The 24,757-nt window shown below is 35.7% G+C and overlaps 1 protein-coding gene across 2 annotated transcripts in view; it reads right to left on the bottom strand.

The window, feature by feature from the left end:
- Positions 1-94: 94 nt before the first annotated feature.
- LOC125678476 (uncharacterized) overlaps positions 95-24,757 on the bottom strand; it is a 32,317-nt gene continuing 7,654 nt past the window's right edge. For both annotated transcript variants that reach the window (XM_056157478.1, XM_048916963.2), the window contains exons 2-7: positions 13,891-13,963; positions 11,064-11,633; positions 6,675-6,739; positions 4,089-4,281; positions 3,354-3,517; positions 95-2,816 (exon numbers count right to left, since the gene is read on the bottom strand). In XM_056157478.1, the coding sequence (XP_056013453.1) occupies positions 1,206-2,816; positions 3,354-3,517; positions 4,089-4,281; positions 6,675-6,739; positions 11,064-11,633; positions 13,891-13,963 (2,676 nt within the window). In that variant the 3' untranslated portion in view covers positions 95-1,205. The remainder of the gene's footprint in view (positions 2,817-3,353; positions 3,518-4,088; positions 4,282-6,674; positions 6,740-11,063; positions 11,634-13,890; positions 13,964-24,757) is intronic.

Genomic DNA, 24,757 nt, shown 5'->3' with positions numbered 1-24,757 from the left:
ATATTTTCCTGTAAATATATATCTTTGCATCAAAGAGAATAAAGCATTAACATACTGAAATCACATAAATTATTAACAACACTTGGTAATCCTTTTGCAGGGATTTAATTTATTCAACAGAAAATAAATAATTTTTCCTCCAAGGTATGCACATCTATGATGAATTAGAAAACATTTTGCACTTCCATTCAATTGAGCTTTTCAAAATATTCCTTTTCAAATTGTGAAATTTGACAACAACCCCCCGCAAATCAAAGCAGAATAATATGCTTTTCAACTAAATTCTTTCAGAACTTCAAATGTTTGAGATCTTTTTTATTTTATAAAAAATGCCAGAACAATGACATTTTGAAATTGAAGAAATTTTTCATTGTCCTATCCTGAAATCTAAAAAACACCATTACATATAGGGGGGTCGATATCAAAATTATTTAAACAGATTGTGAATTAAAATTTTTGAGTGGAATTTATTGTTAAACTTACCTACATACAGAATTTCCATTACTACAAATGCACTCACTTAGCATGCTTGATAGTATCATAGCCTTATTTAAAATAAAATGTCTAGAATGTGCAATATCAATTTTTAAATCGAGCAGATTTTGGTTGTAAATCTGCCTGCAATTCCAAAAACTGTTCCTAACAAAATACATTTGTAGGTTTTGAGTTTAGAATTGTAAAGCTACCAGTCCACATTTTGTTGATGCTTTTAAAATAAATTTTAGATGCTCATTTTTAAAAGTTTAAAGACTTCACTGACTACGAAGCCTCGGCCACTCTTCCTTAATTGTGCTGTGAATACTAAATACATGTAAGTGACGACATTTACTTTTAAAATTCTTTATTGTAAAATAAGGAGTTCAAGAAATCTTGAAGAATTCCTTATTAGAAATCACCATATCTGAAATATATAATACGTTCTTCATCTAATCTAATCTAATTTTAAATGTGAATAGTTTAGATGAAGAACAGACATACATACATAATATGGATTCACTAATACATTGTACAGTGTATCATAATTTCATTTTAAAAATTTCAAAAGGTAATTTGATTTTTTTTTTTTTTTTAAATATTTCTGAATCTAATATGCAAGAATTGGTAAATGAAATTTGAAATTCTTTACATTGCATTTTAGAGATCTAAATTTAGCTATTAAACTGATACCAAAAGTAAAGGTTTAATACAAATATGATAAAGATTTCTTATATCAGGAGAATTTCTTCTTCATCACTGTCTTTTTCATCCGTACATGACTTTTGAAAATATGTACTTTCGTTCAGATTCTGTCTGTCTACTGGAAACAAGCTCCCGATAAATTTAGGTCTCCATCTCTTGACGGACTGAAGCGACCCGGGTTGCGGATTCTCGTGACAGCATCGACTACGACTGTTGGATCTCCAATCCTGTCTATTCACGTTGAGCACGCCGCCATCCACTCCATCTCCCTGACACCTCGCGAAGGAATGTGCGCTCACCACATTCTCTGATTCTATTCTTTGCATGTCTTCTTTTTTTCTGGTGTATGTTGCATGCTCATTCACGGACCTTGAGGAGGAGCATATTCTATCACTTGACAAGCTGTCAAAAGAACTGGATCTGAGATGTCCTTTCCCCCCTCTCTGGTTTTCTTCAACATTACAACTCCTCCACACTCTGTCTCTCGTTGACGGTGATTTCTGATACGGAAAAGCATCCGGAACCTTGAACATCGGTGGGACACTTTGACAAAATGAATCATTTTCAAAATCCGACTTTTTGTGACACACACCAAGGGCTCTTGGGGATGATCTTGGTGACAACAAATGAAGTCTGGCCAGCGAAGACGATGGTGAATTACTGACATTCCCTCTCACAGTCTGTGGAGATGATGGGTAGCTTTGAGCTTTTGGAGACGAAAAGACAGTAGAATGTCTGGGTGACCTTGCTAATACATCAGTGGTTGTTTTAGCCACAGGTGTGGTGTGTGAAGGTGGATGTCTGGATGAGGGTGTTCCAGGTGTGGTGTGTGAAGGTGGATGTCTGGATGAGGGTGTCCCAGGTGTACTGTGTGAAGGTGGATGTCTGGATGAGGGTGTCCTATGAGACGGTAGGCAGGTAAATGTCTGTCGAGTTCCATTTCGTCCTCTAAATCCATCAAATGAAGATCTGTTGGTTTCTGTATCATTCACATATTCTGGAGGCATGATCCATTTGGTAACTTTCTCAAATGAGGACATTGGCTGTTTGTATAACTGTGGATTTCCTTCTTTGAGTTCTTGAATGTTGGGATATTCTGAGAATGCATTGGTGATTCGAGGCAAATCTCTGAATGTTTCATATTCGTCAATGTTCAGTGATTTACTTCTGCTTAACTGTCGTGTTTTTACAGAAGTGACGTCTCCTGTTAATGTTCCGGGACATTTCTGTGTATTTACACCACGCCGTGGCTTGTCTTTGTCCTCGATGTATCCATTTGCTCTTCTCTGGATCGAGTCTTGCTCAGCTACAAGTCTGTTCTTACTTTTGGACTGCACAGTGTTCCTTTTCCCATCAGTTTGGTGCAGATCCTGGATCTGATATCTGTAGTCCAGACGTTTGACTCTAACTAGCTCTGAATCCCCAGACATTAAGTAGGACTTGACTTGTCGGAAATTTACCATGGGTTCCTGACAGCGATACTGTTTGTGGATTCGGTTTCTATCATTCACAAAAGAGGGAATATCTGAGCTGTGATAACCAGAGCTGTCTTCTGAAGAAGCAAAATAAGATTCCATTCTGGGGCTTTCCTGAATGCGGCCGTGAGAATTCTTCTTTCCCTCTTTGGACTTGTACATCTAAAGAAAAGACATCACATAAAAAAAAAAAAATCAAATACTGAAAATCACATAATACATGTATACTGATAAAGTTCAAATTCCTTCATTAAAACAGAAGCGCCTTAACACCAAAATGACTTGCATGATCTTGTTGTTCAGATAAGACAAAGGTGACAAGGTCATAGATCATATGAAATGAAAGGTATTGCCATAAGGAATTTATATACAAGATATAAAAGATCTACCTAAATAGTTCAGGACATATTGAATAGGACAGAATTTTATTAAAAGTAGGTCAAACTTCCAGGTCAAGGTCACAAACCATTCCATGCAAAAGATTTTGTCTTCATCCGTATAAAATGAATATCTCTGAATGCAAACTTTTTTTTTCATGTTAAACATTAATCCATTTATATTGAAAACATGTCATTTTGTATAAAAGAAATATCCCCCCCCCCTCCCAAACTGATCCCACATCTCTGCAGGGTTCTGTACATGCTAACTTGACACGAACCTTTCCATCCTACATAATTTTACTCTTGAATGCATCTTTACCCATTCATCCTCAGATTCCTCTGAGGAACTCAGAGATTCAGACACGCCCTCATTGTCCTCGTCTGAACTGTCCTCGCTCTCCGAAGTCGTCATAAGAGTTTCTGCATCACTGATCTCCTCCTCCACATCAGGCCCAAACAGTGAGAGAACATCCTTGTAAGTCTCTGGCCACAAAGAAATGAATAAATGTAATTCAATGTATCATTTTCTAATAATCATCTTTTAGAATCACACTTCATTTGACTGGTGTAGTACAAGATGAGATCTCGCGTAGCTGTCGACTATGGTGTCCTCACGGAAAGTATGTAGTCTTCTTTGACATCACTAACCATAGTGTATACACTTATCAAATGACTTTAGGAACATGCACGCTAAACATCAAAGCTCTACATTTCTAAGTTACGTAGTTCTAAGGCGCTACAGGTGGACAGACTGTGATCGCACCACAAATAATGGTATATAAAATTATCACGAAAGCAATACACATGCCAATTATCAATCAAAGTCTTATCTTTTACTATCACAAAATTATAGGGTGTGAGACTCAGACACACAGATCCCAGACAAAATAATCCCCAAAATGTCACTACGCTTTTTATGTGACACCAACAGCAAGCCCTAGAGTTCCCTTTCTTTGAAATATGTATTACTGAGGTTTTGATAAATTTGACTTAAAGGAAAATTATCCTATATTTCAATATAACTGGAATGAAACCTGTATTAATAATTTAGTACCATTGAGACACTGTATTCTTGAAATGTCATCAGGAAAAGGATCCACCTCTCTACGATCCTCCCCAGTATTAAACCTGGATCCCATACCATAGGGTTCACCATTTGATGAATGAGATTCAAGGTACAGGTGGGAATCCCAGGGGTCCTTCAGCTTAGATGAACCATAGTGGTCTGGTGCCTGAAGATCTGTTGGCTGTGACAATATATCAAGTACTAAAATAAATTCTACACTAGATATGTTAAATAAATGTGGCTAAAGCTATGCAAAAGGTGTGAAAAATAAATCAAATTTCTGAACACTTTAAAATTTGTTTGTATTGGTTAACTAAATCAGCAGATTTAGCTTTGTTGATGCTTTACACCAAAACTCCCAAAGGAAGATGTGCTTGTCAAACACTATATATCCCTGGTGGCAACAAAGAATAATAAACAAGGTAAAAAACTTTGGTACCAAATGAAAGGTCTTGTAACAAGTAATCCACATACATGCATAATTGGATATCATCAAAGGAATAAAAGTATGTGCTTTTTAAATCAAGATATAATATGTATACGGTGTGACCGTTGGACCGAGCGAAGCATGAAATGGTCATTGGCGTGTCCCAAGTGATAATCATAATTCTGTTAATTACGATAAATTATATATCATTTAAAGATTTGTATCATTTATGAAATTTCCCTTGCACTAAAGCCCAGTAACATCTAAATGCTGGGGGATATATGAGGAAAACTACAGGATCTGCCTATTCATTTAACGCGGGGAATATAACACCAGCCGACATAAACTGTGTGATGTCACATTTAGCCTCAACTTTTTCTCTTTCAAATCAAAACAATTATGAAGAACAACAATACATCCCGTTTGCAACTAAGAGACAGTTAAATCTAAACAAAATTGACCAACAAATTCAAAGTGGTAAAAAAGTAAGCATAAATATATCGTATATTTTTATTTGAAGACACTCATGAACTTGTTCATCTATTTAGTCATACTACTGTTTTTCTATATGAAGATTGGCTAGAAACTGTAATAATAATAATCATACCATTTATTTTTAACAAACTCAGTGTTTAAATTACAAACTGCACGTCAGTCTTGTATTTTTGGCATTCAAAATCAAAACACGAATAACTGTAGAAACACTAATGAACAAAATTTTTTTTTTTTAAAAATGGCGATGCCCATATGGATCTACTCTTTTGCTGATTTTCTCATTTTTTCTCTTACATACATATTACCTTTAGAGCCTTGCTTTGCAGACGGGTCAAAGGGCCATTCGAGCTTTGCTCGGTATAATAAAGATATATATAGGCCAAAATAAAATGTTTCCGATCTCATTCCCAAAAAGAATTAGGTAGGGTAGGTAGGTAAAACATTTTACTTTATTAAAACATTTAATTTGAAATCTTAGATTTTGATACGCTTTCAATATAGGTCTATATACATTAGGACTGAAACGATTCACCGAAATATTGATACTCTTCAATATAAACGCTTGACTGAATGTTCGATTTATTGCCCCAATTTTCGATTCGATTTGTTGTTTAAAATTGGGTTTAATGAAATACATGGGACTTGACCTGTACTTATGATTTTTACATGCACAAGGGACAAAATTGCGTCCAATAACTGTCAAACTGTTGTTATCCTCGAGTCTGATAAAAACAATAATGAACTTAATCAGTTTAAACTACAGAGCCAACAGGTATTTTACTGTTCGGTGGTTTGGAAACATTTTACTTTTGAAATTGTGACTGGATCTTTGTAAGAAAATTTTTCTTCAAAGTTATCATTGGTTTCTTCTATAAAATGTATCATATTGAAAATACTGAATTGTAGCATAAAGATTGCAATACGTATTGTATCGCGAAGGGGGCATATCGTTTCAGCCCTAATATATATTCCAATTACTTTTCAAACATTTTGAAGATCAATAGTAGTCAAAATGTAAATCAGAGAAACTTCAATGCAAAAAATAAAAAAAAAATCCGGTTTAAAAATTCTGGAATTTTAGTTTATTTATATAACTCCAAGGTCAAGAGGTCAAAAACTTTGGTTTAAAAAAGAATGGTATTGTCACAAGGAATGCACACATGAAATACGAGAGCCCCATTGCTCACTATTCAAAAGTTATTAGCAAAGTTAAAGTTTTAAACAGACAGAACAAAAACAATATGCTCCTCCCCATCCCCCAGACTTTAGTTGCAAGCATAAAAATTAGTCTATGTGTACCGATATTCATTCTGATTGGTAATGTAGAGAGATAGTGCGTGAATTTCTGATCGTCCCTCGTACAGTTGTGAGACTACACTACCGAGATTACTCTACAGGGACTACACTACTAGGCTACACAAATGATACACAAGGATAATTTCACAAAAGATCTGACAAACATCGTCATTCTTGAATGAAATAATCTATTTAAGGTTTTTCTACAATATTCCAACTGACTGAGCATCCTCATCAAGGCCCTGGCAATGATGTGTTGTGCAAGGTTTGGATGAAATGGACTAATGTGAGTAATGACCGACAAATCGCAGCTCATATGAGGTAGAAAACATGCAAAAATGACCATGAAGTCGTACCTGTTGCTGAAACACTTCTCTTTGTTGATTGTGTTGGAGGCAGTGGTGGTTTACAATTTTCTGACCTACAATTTAAAAATGGAGACATTCAGAAACAGCATTGTATAAATAGTACATGTGTATGAATTACAATATATTTCATGGTGTCGATCAGAAACAGTCAGATGTAATATCAAACTATTACTTCTATTGGGACTCATTCATAAAACATCATGATACATGTTTATACATAAAGGTGACTCTCTATTACTAGACGTTCAAGGAACCATGATAAAACTTCGAGAGATCAAGAGTCTAAGAGATCAAAGGATGAATCAAATTTGGAAATCCAAGGCCCAACCATAATGGTTCAGATTTCAGAGCATCCGAAAGTGTATGCTTACAATGTTCTGGGATTGTTTTGATACATTTTCTTTTGCGTAATTTTTTTTGGGTATGTTTCTAAATTATTTTCTTAAAATGGCTGTCTCATTGTCAATTCAAAACAAACTTTGCAAAATGACAGTGTTGCACAGCTATCTGGTCTTCGTTAAAACTGTACAATTAAACAGCTGATTAATCATCGTACAGCAGGGGTGGTAATTTTGGCTTATTTTAGTGGTTTGGTATCATGTCGCCAAATTTTTAATTGCTAAAATTGCACCCAAATGTGTCTGCAATCATATAACGTATTTTTGCAAGAAAGATAACTATAGCACCAAACTCCCCGTCGAGGCCTCATTACGTCACAGTGCCTACGAATAGACCTCTCCTATGTGACGCACCACAATATACAGATTTGTATATTGTGAGTCCGCGATTATCACGCAGACAAATTACACTAAAGAAGTAGTTCGCAGTTAAAAGTCTGAAGATATTAATATTAAAAGCATTAATATAAAAGTATGGATTTTATTTTAAACATAAAATGATCAAAAGATCATTAAAAAGTAGGGATACTCTGTTCAAATTATTGTGTAAAGTAATGAATTTGATGTTTACGTTCTTGTTTTGAAAGTTGATTATGTTTGACGTTATGTTTTTTCGTCATTCTACAGTGACGTCACAGTATACGCGGCCTAAGAAATCGCTATCCCATAATGCCTAAGTGGAAGAGTTTGGTTTGTGAGCAAACGAACTCTGGTGGAAGTTTGTGTATAGCACTTGTTAACTTTTGATTTAAATATTTAGTGTTTGTTGTTTTTAACAGATAAGCAACTAACACTACACCGCATATCAATTTTTCCATCTCTGCCAAAATAAATTTCACAATTTTTTTTGTGTATCTATGAACTGAAAAATCACCGAATTTTACAACCACAGAAAAACAAGCATTCTGAGAGTATTGCATGGCAATACATAGTCCCCTACCGGTTGCAAAAATCACTGTACCACAACAATATTCAAAGTTCATTATGTAGGTTATGGTAAAAGGGAAAATTGGGGAACCAGGATAGGAATGATTGGAAATCAACTACTATTCGAGTAGAGACTAGACCAAGAAAAAAGACAAAATTATAATTAGGTTTAGGTCTTTAACCAAGTCAATAAACTGTGACATGTAGATAATCATGAATAATTAAGCTATACTGCAGTATTACTATGCTAGAAGTTTTAATGAGTGTAGTATTCTTAATTCTTATCTACAGAGATAAGAAACTTGGATGTAAACTAACAATTCATGCTATTTTTCTACGTCCAAGGGCCATAACTTAATGGAAAATCAACGGACCAAAATGAAATTCAAACTTGATCTGTAACTTGTTATGGCAAAGCAATGTACCAAATATCAAATGAATATCTGCAAGCACAACCAAAAAAGGTCCGGAAAACTGATAATTCGTGCTATTTTTCTAGTCCAAGGGCCATAACTAAGTTAAAAATCAACGGACCGAAACGAAATTCAAACTTGCTATATTGATCTGTAACTTGTTATGACAAGGCAAAGTACCAAATATCAAATGAATATCTGCAAGCATAACCAAAACAAGAGATGTTTGTAAAACACATATGCCCCCCCATGGTGCAGAATTGAAAAGGGTTATACACACACACATCATTTAATTGAGAGTAGTATCATCAGTTCAAAATATTGAGCAGACAATATCTTCCTATGTCAAGAGTGGATTGACCATGTGACCTAAAAATCAATAGGGGTTATCAACTCCTGGAGATGTACAAGTGTATCAAGTTTGATGTCTGTCAAACAAAGGGTTCTCAAGATATTGAATGGACAGTATATTCCTATGTTCAGTTTGACCCTTGACCATGTGACCTCAAAATCATTAGTAGTCATCTTCTCCTGAAGATGTACCAGTGTACCAAGTTTGATGTCTGTCAAGCAAAGGGTTCTCAAGATATTGAGCGGACAGCATATTCCTATGTCCATTTTGACCCTTGACCTTTGACCACGCAACCTCAAAATCAATAGGTGTCATCTTCTCCTGATGATGTACCAATGTACTAAGTTCAATGTCTGTCAAGCAAAGGGTTCTCAAGATATTGAGCAGACAGTATATTCCAATGTCCACTTTGACCCTTGACCATGTGATCTGAAAATCAATAGGAGTCGTCTTCTCCAGAAGATGTACCAGTGTATCAAGTTTGATGTCTGTCAAACAAAGGATTCTCAAGATATTGAACGAACAGTATATTCTTATGTCCAGTTTGACCCTTGACCTTTGACTATGTGACCTCAAAATCAATAGGTGTGATCTTCTCCTGATGATATACCAGTGTACCAAGTTTGATGTCTGTCAAGCAAAGGGTTCTCAAGATATTGAACAGACAGTATATTCCTATGTCCAGTTTTACCCTTGACCTTTGACTATGTGACCTCAAATTCAATAGAGGCCATCTTCTCCTGAAGATGTACCAGTGTACCAAGTCTGATGTCTGTCAAACAAAGGGTTCTCAAGATATTGAGCGGACAGTATATTCCTATGTCCAGAGTAGATTGACCCTTGACCTTTAACCTTTTGACCTGAAAAACAATAGGGGTCCTCTTCTTTTTATAACCAACCCATATATGAAATATCACTACGATCAAGTGAATGGTTCTCAACATATTGAGCGGACAACATGTGGTCTACCGACCAACCGACAGGTGCAAACCAATATGCCCCTCTTCATTGAAGGCGGGCATAAAAAGTCTGGAAAACTGATTATTCGTGCTATTTTTCTAAATCCAAGGGCCATAACTAAGTGAAAAATCAACGGACCAAGACGAAATCTGAACTTGATCTGTAACTTGTTATGGCAAAGCCACATACCAAATATACAATAAATATCTGTAAGAACAGAGAAAAAAAGTGCGGAAAACTGGACTGACGGACGGACCTAAAGTCCCCTCAACTTCGTCGGTAGGGAACTAAAAACCCTGCTACATGGTATCTACTCCAAAACCAAGCACAGACGTAGGGTAAAAAATGACGAATTCAACAAATATTTACCCCAAACCACAGGCACTTATATCACTTGGGGTCTAATTACTATATATAGTAATTAGGCCCTAAGCGATATAAGTGCCTGTGCCCCAAACAGAAGCACAGGTATTATGTTGCATCTGTAAACATCAATTAACTCGGCCCTGCTAGACCCAGGCATTCATTGTTTACCTGGTAATGGTCCACGTGGAAGTAATCATAACTTGATTGATAGCACTGTCATTCTGAGATATCAAGAGTATAAAACAATGAATCTTACAAGACCCAAATTTCACTTCCAGAAATTGAGAAGTTTAAGAGAAAATTTGCTAACCATAGGTATACAGGGAGAGGAAAAAAAAGGACCTTGATTGCACTTTGAGAGATTGAAGACTTCAAGTTCGAGTCACCGAGAGTCACCTGAATACTATAGGGCTGAAACAATTTACTAAAATATAATATAAATGCTCAATTCAATGTTCGATTTACAGCGTTGATCTTTGGTAAAATAAAAATTGGGTTAGGTTAATGAATTGGGGTTGACCTGTATGAATTATTTTTACATGCATGAGGGACAAAATGGCAGCCAGAAACATCCAGGCAATTATCAGCCGCAAGTCTGACACAAACAACAATGAACTTAAACTACAGAGCTCACCGCCATCTTATCATTCTGTACGTTGGAAACATTTTTCTTATTGTGGCTGTGAATCTTCTGAATTACATTTTTTCTTCAATGTTATTTCTTATCTTATTCTTTAAAATGTTTTGTATTGAAATATTGAATCATGGCAGATATATAGCAATACTGGAGTTGATTTGAGGGATATCAATTGATAAAACAGGGCAGGGCAAACTACAGTGTACACTTTACAAAAAATGCCCATCAAATACAATCTGCTTTTTACTCTCATTTTGCAATAACAGATGGCAATTAAATTCTTGCGACAAAATTAAAATTCTCTAATTCTAAACCTATCATGACCTCTTGATTCTATGTCACCATGCCTTCCTGCATTCCAGCCTCTTGATGCCATGTTGCCCTCCCTTGGTCTAGTCCAATTATCATCTTTTGATTCCATGTTTCCCTCTCTGGGTCTACTGCCATGGCCTCTTGATTCTATGTCGTATTGCCTTGGTGCATTCCAACCATGGCCTCTTGATCCCATGTTGGCCTCCCTTGGTCCACTAAAGCCATGACCACTTGATTGTATGTCGCCCTCCGTTGGTCTACTCCAGCCTTGTCCACTTGATTGTATGTCGCCCTCCCTTGGTCTACTCCAGCCTTGTCCACTTGATTGTATGTCGCCCTCCCTTGGTCTACTCCAGTCTTGTCCACTTGATTGTATGTCGCCCTCCCTTGGTCTACTCCAGCCTTGTCCACTTGATTGTATGTCGCCCTCCCTTGGTCTACTCCAGTCTTGTCCACTTGATTGTATGTCGCCCTCCCTTGGTCTACTCCAGCCTTGTCCACTTGATTGTATGTCGCCCTCCCTTGGAGTACTCCTCAGCTTGCTGTGTCCAAATCCCTTCGTTTTTCTTCGAAAAAGTTGTTCTAAAGAACAAATAGGAAACTAATTAATTTAGAACACTAATAGTTTTGAAATTAACACCCCTATCTTATCCCCGTCCAGTGGATCATGGTTTGAACAAATTTGATTCTATATTATATGAGAGTATTCTGAAATTGATACGATTGGTTAAAATTTTTGGTCGCCCCATGAAAACTTGCATTCAATCACATAATAGACAAAAACATGCTTCTCTCATCCCTTTCAACTAGGTCCTGCACTCTAACTGTAAACAACAATGACTGACCAAGTATCATTTCAGAGACTCTAGTACAGTGTAGCTGGTTTCAATGTTTTGAATTATTCAATCATATAATAAAACAATTATTGACATTTTCTTTGTCAATATGATGATTTAGCTACCCTTAAACTTCTCAAGTGACTAAAGCATTGTGTTGACCTCAAGAATTGTGTAATATCAATATCATAACAAGACATGTTATATTGATACAAATATAAGCTAGTACAAGAAATTCTAAAGAGCCTTTGTGATTTTCATTTCACTATTCAAGGATTATTTTTAAGTTTTTAGCAAGTTATCTTGGTTTAGGACAGTTTGTGTTTTGCAGTTTATAATGCTTAATGGGAAAGGCAACCCTAACCACATTGTTGCCTTTATGAATAAAGTATTACTTACTGATATCGTAAATGTCAGTCTTTAACAACAAAATTCCTTGCTTAACAATTAAATCAATATTAATCTATCATGTATTTTAAATTACCCTCCGCTAAGAGAGCGACCATTGAGGTTTAATTTATGACGTCACACCGTCTGTTCCAGTTCATTTTATCAGTAGCACTGTAAACATGACAAGTCACGAAAAGTTAAGTTTTGATCTGTATAGATTTGAGCCCGTTCTTTCGCATGAAGGAATTGAGAAAAGTAGACGTTCAGTCGAGTCGCAGACCAGACAGACGGTAAACGTTTCTTCATACAAATGTCTCGAACCTCAACTTGTCATTATGCAAATGATGGATCCACAGTTTATGTAGTCTTTTCTTTTCAAATGACTTGGTTGGGTCAGGTATTTCGAAAAAAAAACAAACCAACTTTTTTCACATCTCCCCTTTGCATTAGTGTAATTAACTGTTTGACAGGAAGGCATCAACCTATTTATTCGTAAGATCTACCACATGCACATCTTTGATGATATCTTAAAATCTCAACAAAACCGCAACAGACGGTGTGATGTCAAAAGTATTGATTTTTGTGGTTTTGAATACAAAAGAGTTACACATCACGGTAGCCTCTATAGATTGCGGGAATTTCAATTTTTAACGTTTTCAAATTAGTACTGAAGCTTATCTAGGCCGTATCTTTATCATATAATTAATCCTATCATTTATCATGTAAAAATCTTTTGGGTTGCCTTTTTTTTAAGACTGGCAAAAATTAAGTGGCAAGAATTGAAATATACAGCAGTTGTGATGTTCATCTGTTACGGAAAAAAAAATTGACGTCATAATGCAATGGGTGGATGCTAGTGTTGGGAACCGAAACACTAGCAGATGCCAACTCAGTGCGGACTGAAAAGATCTTTTTATCTAATCTGACACCTATAAAATCCATTCCACTGAGCATTCCATTTTCCAACCCTTAATTTCATTGTTTTTTATATTGTTTATTCTGACGCAACTTCCTATAAATCCTACAGTGACATAACAAAATGGATACTGCCGTTACTGTCTACTGAGAATATGGTGACTCATTGTCCAAGTAATTAGTTGACGAATTCTCAACAGAGAATACCTCTTCACTTACTTCCTCCTCTGTGTACAGAGAATACCTCTACACTTACTTCCTCCTCTGTGTACAGAGAATACCGCTACACTTACTTCCTCCTCTGTGTATAGAGAATACCTCTACACTTACTTCCTCCTCTGTGTACAGAGAGTACCTCTACACTTACTTCCTCCTCTGTGTACAGAGAATACCGCTACACTTACTTCCTCCTCTGTGTACAGAGAATACCTCTACACTTACTTCCTCCTCTGTGTACAGAGAATACCGCTACACTTACTTCCTCCTCTGTGTACAGAGAATACCTCTACACTTACTTCCTCCTCTGTGTACTGAGAATACCTCTACACTTACTTCCTCCTCTGTGTACTGAGAATACCTCTACACTTACTTCCTCCTGTGAACAGAGAATACCTCTACTCTTACTTCCTCCTCTGTGTACAGAGAATACCTCTACACTTACTTCCTCCTCTGTGTACAAAGAATACCTCTACACTTACTTCGACCTCTGTGCACCGAAAGATCACACAAGTTTACTTCTGTTTCGTCTCCATCTTCATCAATGTTCTCATACTGGATAATTAGATACCAAATAAAAAAATTGACAATAATCAGATAATATCATATTAATTTATTAAGTTCAAAACATTGCTTGAAGTACGAATATTGTGTGAAATTAACAGCGAGCACAGTGAAGAAGAAACCCTGAGTCTGTATACTAATCCAACAAATTTTCAATGAAACATTGGGTAAAAACTTCCACTGTTGGCCGTCCAGATAATGGTATTCATCGATCCTGCATAGTAACATCTTGTTTACCTTAACTTGCGAGATGTTTGATGTGTTGGACATCACTCTTTCTTTTGAAGTCACATTACATGACAAATTGCAGATTTAATTTGTGTCATAAAAACTTGCTAACTTATGGGTTTTTTTGCTTTTAAAAATAGCAACTGCTCATCATGCTCATATAAGGCTTTCAGTTTTAACTCCTCGATGTACTGCGTGACCCCCATTATTGATTGGGACAATCTGAACAAACATGAATTTATACTATTTAATTAAGAAGCTTTCACGTAAATATTGACATTACTGGCAGTATTTGAAATAATCGCTTGCCCGACCGCTGGAGTCACATAAGTTTTGCAACAGGCGAACAGACACCCGACCAGACGTATCAAATTCCCACTAAATAAAATTTAGATGCATCAAATCTACTTATCATATTGGTAATGAAGTAGTCACAGGCGAACAGACTTTATAAAATTATATATTATCGGGATCAAAGTTTATGGGAACCGAGTCCTATAGTCACATAATCGCTTTAATTAAAAGATAAAAGTAATTTAAAAAATGGCAGTCATTTTCTTAGGGCTTTACAAGCTGTCCTGGCCCAGCCTGCCTAGCTAATTTTACAGCAAGTTTCAAACACTGTTACCGGTTATGCTGATCTCAAGATTTTTATAATACACACGCCCAATTTTCTGTATTTCAAAATAACATCCTTTTGGATTGTAATCTTCCGCAATTCAGACTTTGAATCTAACCTACATTTAACAATGTTTCTTATTAAATATTAGCACTTTTGATGCAATCATTATGGTTCTTGAGAGGAAGGTGTACTAAAAACATCCACTTGATGTTCAGGTTTTTAAAATAACCCAACAAAGAAAGTCATATGGTGTCGAAGGTGAGTTCCCTGTAGAAAATTTTCCTCAAGATAAACTTGAAACACATCTTCACAAACCAAGGGTTCTCGTTCCACTCTGCTTCCCATTAACCCTTCAAGGGTTCCCCCCCCCCCCCCCTAATATTTCTTTGTATGAAACATTTTCCCAATTTCAAGCAAATATCGCTATTTTTCCCAATCGGAAAGGCCCAGGCCCTTGAAATCAAGACCTTAAATGAAAAACTAGACTTGCTCAAGTCTCTATGTTTAATAATCATTGCTCTCTTTATTAGAGAGAGCAATGATTATTAAACATGAGACTTGAGCAAGTCTAGGTTTACAAGTCTCTATGTTTGGTGACATTTAAGTAAGGTAGAAAGCAGATATTTAGACTTCTGAAACAGAAAAATTTGAACGAAATGATAAAGTAATAAAAACAACATAGAGACTTGAGCAAGTCTAATGAAAAACCTGTCAGTGAGTGGACTCTAATTTATCGTACTTAATCAAATTATGAAGTCCTATCACGACCATTTCATGCTTTTCTCGGTCAAACAGTCACCCCGTATATATTATTTAAAGAAAAGTTTTCTATTGAAAGTACTAATATAATAATAATAATAAAATTCATATCGCGCCTTATATAAAACAAATTACTCTAGGTGCTTTACAAGGGTAAGAAGAGGAATGCAACATATTGAATGAAATTTAATGACAAAACTAGTTCTAATTGTAACGGGGACCGTTACATATGTTCCCCAAACCTCCCCCAATTAAAAAGTGATGTCCTTGTGAATCTATAGCAAAAAATCATTTGATTTTAGCCTTTAATTACATGTAGTACGTTCAATATGGTCATTTCAGTACCAAAATATGAAAGACAGCGTTGCACGCGCATACACGCGCACGATTCCGAATTTTTGTTGATGTCGTTCAACAGGCATTTGTATCATATACCCACAGTGTGAATTTCATAACGTTTCCACCAAATATAAGGAAGTTATAGCGATTTTAAAATCGTCCAATCAGAATTCAGCACACGTGCATGCACGTGCTGAGCAGTAATTCTAACCACAGCAATTTGTAAGGAGTACCAAGACACATCTAAACCATTAATATCAATGGAATTTGATGAAAAACAAAAACCTTATCGTCCTTTAAAAATTGAACATTTAAAAAACGTTGCACGCGCATGCGCGTGGGCATTTTTTGTTACACTAATATATAGATACTCATATTGTCTACGTATGCTGTGAATATCATCTCATTCGCATCATAAATAAGATAGTTACAAATGTTTTAGTATTATCCAATCAAAATAAAGCGCACGTGCATGCGCGTGCAAATTGGTAATTTTGACCATGCAAATCAGTTAAGGGTCTCAATATCTACTTATGATATGAATTTCAAGCCATTTCAATGAACAACAAAAAAGTTAGACTGATTCCAAAGTTAGTGTACAAATTTTGTAATGCGCGTGCACGCGCATGCGTGCGCGTGCTGACAAAATAATAATTATTTTTCATATGTACAAATGATATACTATCATCCTATTTAGGTTTTACATCGCTTCCTTCAATATTCTGATTTTCCATTTTTTGTACCAAAATTGCAATGCACGTGTGCGCGCGTGCATGCACGTGCAGACAAAATGACTATCACTATGCACATCTACAAACGCTATACTATCATCCTGGAAAGTTTCATATCGATCCCTTTTGTAGTTTCTGAGAACACTACCGGACAAAAAAGTACCGGAGAAAAAGAATAATAACTAGTTCTAATTGTAACGGGGACCGTTACAGATGTTCCCCAAACCTCCCCCAATTAAAAAGTGATGTCCTTGTGAATCTATAGCAAAAAATCATTTTATTTTAGCCTTTAATTACATGTAGTACGTTCAATATGGTCATTTCAGTACCAAGAAATGAAAGAAAGCGTTGCACGTGCATACACGCGCACGCGTGTATGATTCCGAATTTTTGTTGATGTCGTTCAACAGGCATTTGTATCATATACCCACAGTATGAATTTCATAACGTTTCCACCAAATATAAGGAAGTTACAGCGATTTTCAAATCGTCCAATCAGAAATCAGCACACGTGCATGCACGTGATGAGCAGTAATTCTAACCACAGCAATTTGTAAGGAGTACCAAGATACATCTAAACCCCTAATATGAATAGAATTTGATGAAAAACAAAAACGTTATCGTCCTTTAAAAATTGAACATTTAAAAAACGTTGCACGCGCATGCGTGTGGGCATTTTTTGTTACACCAACATATAGATACACATATTGTCTACGTATGCTGTGAATATCATCTCATTCGCTTCATAAATAAGATAGTTACAAACGTTTTAGCATTATCCAATCAAAATGAAGTGCACGTGCATGCGCGTGCAAATTGGTAATTTTGACCATGTAAATCAGTTAAGGGTCTCAATATCTACCTATGATATGAATTTCAAGCCATTTCAATGAACAACAAAAAAGTTAGACTGATTCCAAAGTTAGCGTACAAATTTTGTAATGCGCGTGCACGCACATGCGTGCGCGTGCTGGCAAAATAACTATTATTTTTCATATGTACAAATGATATACTATCATCCTATTTAGGTTTTATATCGCTTCCTTCAATATTCTGATTTTCCATTTTTGTACCAAAATTGCAATGCACGTGCGCGCGCGTGCATGCACTTGCAAACAAAATGACTATCACTATGCACATCTACAAACGCTATACTATCATCCTGGAAAGTTTCATATCGATCCCTTTTGTAGTTTCTGAGAACACTACCGGACAAAAAAGTACCGGAGAAAAAGAATAATAATAATAACTAGATGCGATCTCGTTGCGAGCAACGAGTGGGTCTTCCATCCAATTTTAGATGTGATGAGATAAGAATTTGACTGGGATTTTCGTTCATAAATAATGATACAAATATATTGTCTAGACGTACAATTTAGCTTCGGTAATGTTTTACAAATATTGATCATTTAAGTGCTATAAATTAAAGAATCTCTGCGGTTCTCGGCCACTAGTTAAAGGGGTCAGCCTTTTTTTTCGACAAAACAGTTAATAATGTTATTTACTGCGATACAAATTCGACTGATCAGGCGAGTCATGTCGCCCGGAGGCCTATTTTTAAAAAATATTATTCTAGATATATCTCGCAAAACTGAACAAATTTTGTTCTACACGTGTTATTAAAATTTTCTTGAGAAAAAAGTTATTTATTGCGACATTTATCAGGCTGTTAAGGCGAGTCATAAGGCCCGTGGGCCTCTTTTTTGATATCATTTGAAAAATCTTGCAAACCTGAACAACTTTTGTTCTACATGTCTTATCAAAAGTTTTTCGAGAAAAAAGTTATTGATTGTGACACTAATCAAACTGTTCAGGCGAGCCATGAGGCCTGTTCGCCTTTTTCATGATGTTGTTCGAAAGATCTTGCAAAACTGAACAACTTTTGTTCTAGATGTCTTATTAAAAGTTTCTTGACAAAAATGTTATAGCTTGCAACAATAACCCAACTGTTCAGGTGAGCCATGAGACTCGCAGGCCTATTTCATAACATCGTTAGGTTAACACTTGCGAAACTGAACAACTTTTGTTCTACATGTCTTATAAAAAGTTTCTCCAGAAAAAAGTTATCGATTGTGACACTAAGCAAACTCTTCAGGCGAGCCATGAGGCCTGTTGGCCTTTTTTATAATGTTGTTCGAAAGATCTTGCAAATCTGAACAACTTTTGTTCTAGATGTCTTATTAAAAGTTTCTTGACAAAAATGTTATATATTGCAACAATAACCCAACTGTTCAGGTGAGCCATGAGACCTGTAGGCCTATTTCTTAACATCGTTAGTTAACACTTGCGAAACTGAACAACTTTTGTTCTACATGTCTTGTCAAAAGTTTCTCGAGAAAAAAGTTATTAATGCTATTAATTGTGTTACAAATTCGACTGTTCAGGCGAGCTATGATGCCCGGAGGCCTTTTTGTAGATATCATTAGATAGATCTTGCAAAATTGAACAACTTTTATTCTACATGTCTTATCAAAAGTTTCGTGAGAAAAAAGTTAATCATTATAACAGAAATTCAATGGTTCAGGCGAGCCATGAGGCCCATTTCTTGATATGGCACGAAAGATCTCAATAAACTGTACAACTTTTGTTATATATGTCTAAACAAAATATTTACGAGTAAAATGTTATGATTTAAAACGTGGAAAAAACTTGTACACTTTTTTAAACTCCATTTTCGACCCCTACCGAGCTTCCATACTAGGCACTTCCGGAAATTTTGAAAACCCAGGTGCACAACTACAACATGTCGTCTAACATCACTGAAAATTTCAGCACTCTAACTTTTATCGTTTTTGAGTTTTTGTCTGGACAAAATGGTCATCTGAAAATCGATAAAAGGGGGATAACTCCCAACCGGAAGTGATTTTCGAAAAATTGAAACGGCGGTACAAACTTCAAATGGCAACGCATCAACCCTAAAAATTTGAAGTAAATCGATCCAGCCATCTCCGAGAAATCTTCTGCACAAAAATCGGTAAGGAGAAAAAAAAAGAATAATAATAATAACTAGACACGATCTCGTTGCGAGCAACGAGTAGGTCTTCCGTCCGATTTGTTGATGCACTCGGAGTTAAAAAAAAAAAAAAAAAAAAGACAAATGAGTCCCAATTTAGTTTCCGACTTTAAGACACTTTAGATATAATCAATTTTTCATATCATAAGCTTCTGAAGCAAAGTTGCGGTGAAATTCGTTTGAAATTCGACTCTCCAGGCGAGCCATAAGGCCGGCGGGCCTATTTCTTGATGTCATTTGTTAGCCCTCTATAGACTCAACAACTTTAGTTCTATATGTCTTTACAAAATATTTACCTGTAAAAAGTTATTGAGATCGACCGATATCGACAAAAAATCGACTCTACAGGCGAGCCATTAGGACCATAGGCCTATTTCTTGATATCAATCGATAGATCTCGATAAACTGAACAACTTTTGTTCAATATGTCCTTACAAAATATTTACCAGTTACAAGTTTTTGAAATCGACTGATATGGACAAAAATCGACTCTACAGGCGAGCCATGAGGCCCAAAGACCCATCTTTTGATATTGATCGATAGGTTATGACACATTGAACAACTTTTGTTCAATAATGCTTTTCAAAAAATATGTCGTTTTAAAGATATGAGGCATCAAATATTTACGATTTTGGCCCTTAAAATCTCTAATTACGTAACATATGACCTACTTTTTGATTTGATAAGATCAAGCTCGTTGAGATGAACATTTCCGCTTCTACAACTTATTATAAAATATTAATAGTTTCTGAGATATTCTGAAAAACATTTGGACCCTTCTGAACCCCTAATTTAAAGGGCCAGCCCGTTTTGCTTGATATCGTAAGAAAGGCCTTGTCATTTTAAACATTTTTTGCTCAACAAGTATTTAGAAATTCTTTACCGTTCTCCAGTTATCTCTACAAGAAATATTTAGGGGCCAAACTGTAGCTCCCTAACGGGGCCACATAGGGAAAAAACGAAATGTACATATTGTTTAGATTATCATTCTGAACAACTTTTGTTCAATAATGCTTTTCAAAATATTGGTCGTTTTCAAGATATGAGGCGTCAATTATTTATGATTTTGGCCCTTAAAATCCCTTATTACGTAACATATGACCTACTTTTTGATTTGATAAGAACAAGCTCGTTTAGATGAACATTTCCGCTTCAATGACTTATTACAAAATATTACTAGTTTCTGAGATATTCTCATAAACCTTTGGACCCTTCTGGGCCCCTAATTTAAAGGGTCAGCCCCTTTTGCTTGATATCGTAAGAAAGGTCATGACATTTCAAACATTTTTTGTTCAACAAGTATTTAGAAATTCTTTACCGTTCTCGAGTTATTTCTAGAAGTAATTTTTAGGGGCCAAACTGTAGCTCCCTAACGGGGCCACATAGGGTAAACACGAAATATGCATATTGTTCAGATCATCATTCTGAACAACTTTTGTTCTTTATTGCTTTTCAAAATATTTGTCGTTTTCGAGATACAAGGGGTAAAAAATTTATGGTTTTGGCCCTTAAAATCCCTTATTACGTAACATATGACCTAAATTTTTATATGAATAGATTTGGATTGTTGAGATGAACATTTTTTGTTCTTTGACTTATACCAAAATATTAACGATTTTTGAGATATTTGATCTAGACTTTGAGCCCTTCTAGATCCCTAATTTAAGGGGCTAGCCCCTAAATCTTGATATTTTCGAAAAGATCTCGTAAATGTGCACAACTTTTGTTCTACATGTCTTAACAAAATATTTGCAAAAAAAAAGATATTGGAGATGAAAGGTCAAAAATCGCCGAAATCGGCGAAAAATTTTGGCATCCATTTTTTCAGGTCCAGGCGAGCTTTTAGGCAAATCGCCTCCGGTAAAATCGAATCCCCCACAAATCTTCTAAAATGTTTACTCTATCTTGTGTAGAAATTTCAAGACTCTAGCTTCAAAACTAACGGAGGAGATGTGTGGACAACAAGGCCCTTCAAAAAGTCACTAAAAGAGAGATAACTCCTGACCGGAAGTGACGTCAAGCACGAAATTTTGCAAGCAAAGTCTCGTCACCAAAAGACATCTTTCCTGAAAATCGAACCAGAAATGGCTGAGAAAAACGCGTGTACTACCAAGGAAAATAATAATAATAATAATAATAATGAAGAAGAAGAACGCGAACAATAATAGTAAGGTCTTCCGCAGGAGACGGAAGACCTTAATAATAATAAGAAAAGTGAAAAATCAACAATAGAATAATAGAAGGGTCTTCCGCTGAAGACGGAAGACCCTAATAACTAGACACTCATTACTAGTAATGAGTAGGTCTTCCGTTAGACCACTTCCGGTAAAGAGCTTTCTATTCCTACGAAAACCATTTAAATGTATCAGAAAATGTGCCTTAACAATGAATGAGAAATGTATTATCGAATTTTTTACTCATTTCTCGTAACGTCCGGTGATGACCGGAAGTACTTTTATGATGAGTTTTCCTATAAATGACAGCGACTCTTTACTGTCTATATTCCCTGAAAATTTCACGTCTCTATCTGAAAGAGTTCTCAACAAAAACAAGTAGACTAAAGAAAGAAAAAGTAGCAGGTTACTACCGACCGGAAGTCAATTTTGAAAAACAAAATTATCCAAACTCTAGAAGTTGATACTTTTATTATGACATTTGAAAATCATATGAAAGACTTCAAATATAAGCGAGATTTATGGTGACAATGAGATGAAAAGTAAAAAGGTATTTTATCAAGAAACCGGAAGTAGTTGTTTTTACTACCAACAGAGTCAATATTATTTTGACACTTTGAAAGAGACTTAATAAACTAGTATAGGTTTCAATTTACAAGAAAAAGTTTGAAATTTGCGATTCTTTCAATCACTTCCGGTGACGACAGGAAGTGACGGTCGACATGTTCAACCCTCTACTGCACGACTCCAAACGGAGATTTATAATTCCTGAATAATTGATGAACCTATATTTTACCTTTTCCAAGAAAAATGCTGGACAAAATTCCTTTGGAGAAACAGAAAATCGCCCATATTTTCCGACCGGAAGTGAATTTTGTAAAAACAAAAATAGTTATAGGAAGGTCCTTTCATAAGACATTATTCCTGAAAATTTCAAGAAAATTTATCCACCATCTCTGAGAAATCACTCGAAGAAATCGGAAAATCGACAATTTTTCAAATCTTCCGGTATAGACCGGAAGTGACGGACGAAATAATTGAATGTATGTGTACAATGGACTAATGTTAGTTGATCAACTCTACAAGTTTCAAGCGTTTATCTATATTCATTATTGAGAAACTGAAAAAACAAGGTTTGAATATGTCCACCCCATATCTCAGGACCGGAAGTGAATTTTACAAAAATATTTAAATTTACACTAGACATTTATAATGTCTATAACACATGTAAAATTCAAATCATTAACTTGTTTTATGACCGAGATTTATGGCACTGAAAAATGAGAGAATGAATAGTTTTTCTTTCATATAACCGGAAGTTGGAGATTCAACTTCCGGTGGGGTCAATAGTTTTTGAGAATTAGAACGAGACCTAATAAACCGATATAGGTTTCAATTTGAAAAAAAAAGTTTGAAATTTATGATTTATTAATCACTTCCGGTGACGACCGGAAGTGACGGCCGACATTCTTACCCCCCTACTGCACCCCTACAAAGTGAGATCTATTAACTCTGAAATTTTGGTGACTCTATCTTTTACCGTTTCTGAGAAAAACGATTGACGACGAAAACAGCTCATAAGCCGTATTTGCCGACCGGAAGTGAATTTTACAAAAATATTTGACGTAACTCTAGACATTTATAGTGACTATAATATATGTAAAACTCAACTCATTAACTAGTTTCATGACCAAGATTTATGGCACTGAAAAATGAGAGAATGAATAGTCTTTCTTTGATATAACCGGAAGTTGGAGATTTAATTTCCGGTGGGGTCAACATTTTTTGAGAATTAGAACGAGATATAGTAAACCAAAGTAGGTTTCAATTTGAAAGAAAAAAGTTTGAAATTGATGATTTATTTGATCACTTCCGGTGACGACCGGAAGTGACGGCGACAAAAAATATTACGTGCATGCACCATAGAGAAAATAGATCTATCATCCCTGAAAGTTTCATTCGATTATCTTTAGTGGTTTTCAAGTTTACCCCGGACAAAGTTTCTTTCAAAAACCGGAAAATCGGACGTATCTGACGAACGGAAGTGAATTTTGAAAAAATGAAAAAAATGCCTCGAGGTACCATCGTTCCCTATAACCTGTGAAAGTTTCAGGAAAATCCATCCAACGGTCTCGGAGACGAAAGGGAAAAAAAAAAAAAAAAAAAATAATAATAATAATAATAAACAGTAGAATCACTAAAAGGTCTTCCGTTGGAAACGGAAGACCTTAATAATAACTAGACACGATCTCGTTGCGAGCAACGAGTAGGTCTTCCGTCCGATTTGTTGATGCACTCGGAGTTAAAAAAAAAAAAAAGAAGACAAATGAGTCCCAATTTAGTTTCCGACTTTAAGACACTTTAGATATAATCAATTTTTCATATCATAAGCTTCTGAAGCAAAGTTGCGGTGAAATTCGTTTGAAATTCGACTCTCCAGGCGAGCCATAAGGCCCGCGGGCCTATTTCTTGATGTCATTTGTTAGCCCTCTATAGACTCAACAACTTTAGTTCTATATGTCTTTACAAAATATTTACCTGTAAAAAGTTATTGAGATCGACCGATATCGACAAAAAATCGACTCTACAGGCGAGCCATTTCTTGATATCAATCGACAGATCTCGATAAACTGAACAACTTTTGTTCAATATGTCCTTACAAAATATTTACCAGTTACAAGTTTTTGAAATCGACTAATATCGACAAAAATCGACTCTACAGGCGAGCCATGAGGCCCACAGACCCATTTTTTGATATTGATCGATAGGTTATGACACATTGAACAACTTTTGTTCTACATGTCTTAACAAAATATTTACCAATAAAGAGTTATACCTTTCGAAAGATATCGAAAAAAAATCGACTCTACAGGTAAACCATCAGACCCGCAGTCCTATTTTCGGATATCAGTCGATAGG

This window comes from Ostrea edulis, chromosome 2, assembly GCF_947568905.1.
Source record: "Ostrea edulis chromosome 2, xbOstEdul1.1, whole genome shotgun sequence".
Classification (NCBI taxonomy): Eukaryota; Metazoa; Mollusca; class Bivalvia; order Ostreida; family Ostreidae; genus Ostrea; species Ostrea edulis.
The sequence above is the reverse complement of the archived record's forward strand: the minus strand, read 5'-3'. Positions and strand labels throughout refer to the sequence as shown.